This window comes from Salvelinus fontinalis, chromosome 12, assembly GCF_029448725.1.
Source record: "Salvelinus fontinalis isolate EN_2023a chromosome 12, ASM2944872v1, whole genome shotgun sequence".
Classification (NCBI taxonomy): domain Eukaryota; kingdom Metazoa; phylum Chordata; class Actinopteri; order Salmoniformes; family Salmonidae; genus Salvelinus; species Salvelinus fontinalis.
Genome location: NC_074676.1, coordinates 56,186,632 through 56,191,501, shown reverse-complemented (window position 1 = coordinate 56,191,501; position 4,870 = coordinate 56,186,632). Strand labels below are relative to the sequence as shown.

At 53.2% G+C, this 4,870-nt stretch overlaps 1 protein-coding gene across 1 annotated transcript; it reads left to right on the top strand.

The window, feature by feature from the left end:
* The first annotated feature begins 2,243 nt into the window (after positions 1–2,243).
* Positions 2,244–4,319, top strand: LOC129866583 (uncharacterized). The gene is made up of 2 exons (XM_055939330.1): positions 2,244–2,339; positions 2,658–4,319. The coding sequence occupies exons 1-2, from the start codon at positions 2,244–2,246 to the stop codon at positions 4,317–4,319; spliced, it is 1,758 nt and encodes a 585-aa protein (XP_055795305.1).
* The last annotated feature ends 551 nt before the right edge of the window (positions 4,320–4,870 follow it).

Sequence of the window (4,870 nt, the reverse complement as noted above, 5' to 3'; positions counted from 1 at the left end):
TGTTGGTAGAGTCCAGTCAGTGTGTGGGTAGAGTCTAGTCAGTGTAAATAGGGGGAGGGGGAGGTCAATGTAAATAGGGGGAGGGGGGAGGTCATTGTAAATAGGGGGAGGGGGGAAGTCAATGTAAATAGGGGGAGGGGGAGGTCAATGTAAATAGGGGGAGGGGGGGGTCAATGTAAATAGGGGGAGGGGGGAGGTCATTGTAAATAGGGGGGGTCATTGTAAATAGGGGGAGGTCATTGTAAATAGGGGGGTCATTGTAAATAGGGGGAGGGGGCAGGTCAATGTAAATAGGGGGAGGGGGGAGGTCATTGTAAATAGGGGGAGGGGGGGTCAATGTAAATAGGGGGGGGTCATTGTAAATAGGGGGAGGGGGGAGGTCATTGTAAATAGGGGGAGGGGGGGTCAATGTAAATAGGGGGAGGGGCAGGTCAATGTAAATAGGGGGAGGGGTGAGGTCATTGTAAATAGGGGGAGGTCAATGTAAATAGGGGGGGTCATTGTAAATAGGGGGAGGTCATTGTAAATAGGGGGGGTCATTGTAAATAGGGGGAGGGGGCAGGTCAATGTAAATAGGGGGAGGGGGGAGGTCATTGTAAATAGGGGGAGGGGGGAGGTCAATGTAAATAGGGGGAGGTCAATGTAAATAGGGGGGGGTCATTGTAAATAGGGGGAGGGGGGAGGTCATTGTAAATAGGGGGAGGGGGGGGTCAATGTAAATAGGGGGAGGGGCAGGTCAATGTAAATAGGGGGAGGGGTGAGGTCATTGTAAATATGGGAGGGGGAGGTCATTGTAAATAGGGGGAGGTCAATGTAAATAGGGGGAGGGGGCAGGTCATTGTAAATAGGGGGAGGGGGAGGTCATTGTAAATAGGGGGAGGGGGCAGGTCAATGTAAATAGGGGGAGGGGGAGGTCAATGTAAATAGGGGGAGGGGGGGGTCAATGTAAATAGGGGGAGGGGGGAGGTCATTGTAAATAGGGGGAGGGGGAGGTCATTGTAAATAGGGGGGGGGGGGGTCAATGTAAATAGTCTGGGTATTCTTTAGATGAGTTGTTCAGCAGTCTTATGGCTTGGGGGTAAAAGCTGTTAAAACCTCTCTGGTTTTAGTGGGACGCTAGTTGCAGGGCGCCAAATTCAAACAACAGAAATCTCATAATCAATATTCCTCAAACATACAAGTATTATACACCATTTTAAAGATAAACTTCTTGTTAATCAAACCACAGTGTCCGATTTCAAAAAGGCTTTACGGCGAAAGCATACCATGCGATTATGTTAGGACAGCGCCTAGCCACAAAAACCATGCAGACATTTTGCATCCAAGGAAAGGACTCACAAAAGTCACAAAAGTGATTAAATGAATCACTTACCTTTGATGATATTCATCTGGTGACACTCCCAGGACTCCATGTTACATAAGAAATGTTTGTTTTGTTTAATAAAGTCCCTCTTTATGTCCAAATACCTCCGTTTTGTTCGCGCGTTTAGTTCAGTAATCGAAAGGTACAAAGCTCACTCACAACATCCAGACGAAAAGTCAGAAAAGTTCCATTAAAGTTCGTAGAAACATGTCAAACAATGTTTATAATCAATCGTTAGGATCTTTTTATCATAAATATTCAATAATATTTCAACCGGACAATACCGTTTTCATTAGAAAGGAAAGAGAACGAACGGTGCGCTCACGGTCACGTGCGATAAAACAACTCACGGCTTTCAGCTGAGCCACTTACGCTGAGTGCTCTTATTCTCTCCCCTTTCATAACAGAAGCCTGACACAGCATTCTAAAGAATGTTGACATCTAGTGGAAGCCGTAGGAAGTGCAATCTGACCCCACAGATACTGGATAGGCATTCACTTAAAAAACGACAAACTTTAGAATTCCCACTTCCTGGTTGGATTTTTCTCAGGTTTTCGCCTGCCATATGAGTTCTGTTATACTCACAGACATTATTTTAACCATTTTGGAAACTTTAGAGTGTTTTCTATCCAAATTTATTATATGCATATTCTAGCTCCTGGGCCTGAGTAACAGGCAGTTTACTCTAGGCACGCTTTTCATTCAAGCTTCCCAATGCTGCCCCCTATCCCAATTAAGTTTTAAGGAGCATTTTGGTCCCAGACTTGGTGCTCCGGTACCACTTGCTGTGCTGTCACAGAGAGAACAGTCTGACGAGGCTGGCTGAAGTCTGACACTTTTTAGGGCCTTCCTCTGACATAGCCTGTTATAGAGGTCCTGGATGGCAGGAAGCTCGGGCCTAGAGATGTACGGCGCTGTACTCACTACCATCTGTAGCGCCTTGAGGTCACATGCCAAGCGGTTGCCGTACCAGGCGGTGATGCAACCCGTCAGGATGCTTTCAATGGTGAAGCTGTAGAATATTTGAAGGATCTGAGGACCCATGACAAATCTTTTCAGTCTCTTGAGTGGGAAGAGGCGTTGTCGTTCCCTCTTCCCGTCTGTGTTGGTGTGTTTGGACCATGATAGGTCTGTAGTGATGTGGACACAGAGGAACTAGAAGCTCTCGACCTGCCTGTTGTGGCCAGTGCGTACGGTGTTCACTCCATAGACACTTTTAACTGCCTGTTTTTCCCCCGGTCTCCTCTAATACCTCCTGCCTCACGCTGTGCCTCCCCCCTCCACGTCTCCTCAGGAGGATCATTACCTCCTGCCTCACGCTGTGCTTCCCCCCTCCACGTCTCCTCAGGAGGATCATTACCTCCTGCCTCACGCTGTGCCTCCCCCCTCCACGTCTCCTCAGGAGGATCATTACCTCCTGCCTCATGCTGTGCTTCCCCCCTCCACGTCTCCTCAGGAGGATCATTACCTCCTGCCTCATGCTGTGCCTCCCCCCCCCTCCACGTCTCCTCAGGAGGATCATTACCTCCTGCCTCACGCTGTGCCTCCCCCCTCCACGTCTCCTCAGGAGGATCATTACCTCCTGCCTCACGCTGTGCCCCCCCCCCCTCCACGTCTCCTCAGGAGGATCATTACCTCCTGCCTCACGCTGTGCCTCCCCCCCCCTCCACGTCTCCTCAGGAGGACCATTACCTCCTGCCTCATGCTGTGCCCCCCCCCCCCCTCCACGTCTCCTCAGGAGGATCATTACCTCCTGCCTCATGCTGTGCCTCCCCCCCCCTCCACGTCTCCTCAGGAGGATCATTACCTCCTGCCTCACGCTGTGCCTCCCCCCTCCACGTCTCCTCAGGAGGATCATTACCTCCTGCCTCACGCTGTGCCTCCCCCCTCCACGTCTCCTCAGGAGGATCATTACCTCCTGCCTCACGCTGTGCCTCCCCCCTCCACGTCTCCTCAGGAGGATCATTACCTCCTGCCTCACGCTGTGCCTCCCCCCTCCACGTCTCCTCAGGAGGATCATTACCTCCTGCCTCACGCAGTGCCTCCCCCCCTCCACGTCTCCTCAGGAGGATCATTACCTCCTGCCTCACGCTGTGCCTCCCCCCCCTCCACGTCTCCTCAGGAGGATCATTACCTCCTGCCTCACGCTGTGCCTCCCCCCTCCACGTCTCCTCAGGAGGATCATTACCTCCTGCCTCACGCTGTGCCTCCCCCCCCCCCTCCACGTCTCCTCAGGAGGATCATTACCTCCTGCCTCACGCTGTGCCTCCCCTCTCCACGTCTCCTCAGGAGGATCATTACCTCCTACCTCACGCTGTGCCTCCCCCCTCCACGTCTCCTCAGGAGGATCATTACCTCCTGCCTCACGCTGTGCCTCCCCCCCCTCCACGTCTCCTCAGGAGGATCATTACCTCCTGCCTCACGCTGTGCCTCCCCCCTCCACGTCTCCTCAGGAGGATCATTACCTCCTGCCTCACGCTGTGCCTCCCCCCCCTCCACGTCTCCTCAGGAGGATCATTACCTCCTGCCTCACGCTGTGCCTCCCCTCTCCACGTCTCCTCAGGAGGATCATTACCTCCTGCCTCACGCTGTGCCTCCCCCCTCCACGTCTCCTCAGGAGGATCATTACCTCCTGCCTCACGCAGTGCCTCCCCCCTCCACGTCTCCTCAGGAGGATCATTACCTCCTACCTCACGCTGTGCCTCCCCCCTCCACGTCTCCTCAGGAGGATCATTACCTCCTGCCTCACGCTGTGCCTCCCCCCTCCACGTCTCCTCAGGAGGATCATTACCTCCTGCCTCACGCAGTGCCTCCCCCCTCCACGTCTCCTCAGGAGGATCATTACCTCCTACCTCACGCTGTGCCTCCCCCCTCCACGTCTCCTCAGGAGGATCATTACCTCCTGCCTCACGCTGTGCCTCCCCCCCCCTCCACGTCTCCTCAGGAGGATCATTGAAATCCTCTGCTCTTCTTGCAGTTTATTCACCTGCATCTGGGACAGACTCATTTCAATTAGCTACTGAGTCTCTCTCTCTCTCTCTTTCTCTCTCTCTCTCTCTCTCTCTCTCTCTCTCTCTCTCTCTCTCTCTCTCTCTCTCTCTCTCTCTCTCTCTCTCTCTCTCTCTCTCTCTCTCTCTCTCTCTCTCTCTCTCTCTCTCTCTCTCTCTCTCTCTCTCTCTCTCCTTCTGTCTCTATGTCTCTCTCTCTCTCGCCCTCTCTCTGTCTCTCTCTGTCTCTCTCTCTCTCGCCCTCTCTCTCGCCCTCTCTCTCTGTCTCTCTCTCTCTCGCCCTCTCTCTCGCCCTCTCTCTCTCTCGCCCTCTCTCTCGCTCTCTCTCTCTCTCTCTCTCTCTCGCCCTCTCTCTCGCCCTCTCTCTCGCCCTCTCTCTCGCCCTCTCTCTCGCCCTCTCTCTCTCTCTCCTCTCTCTCTCTCTGTTTCTGGACTCAGATATGAAGTATGCTTACTGCTGGAATCTTGATGGAGTTGTTGAGATAACGTAGTGGCCTCC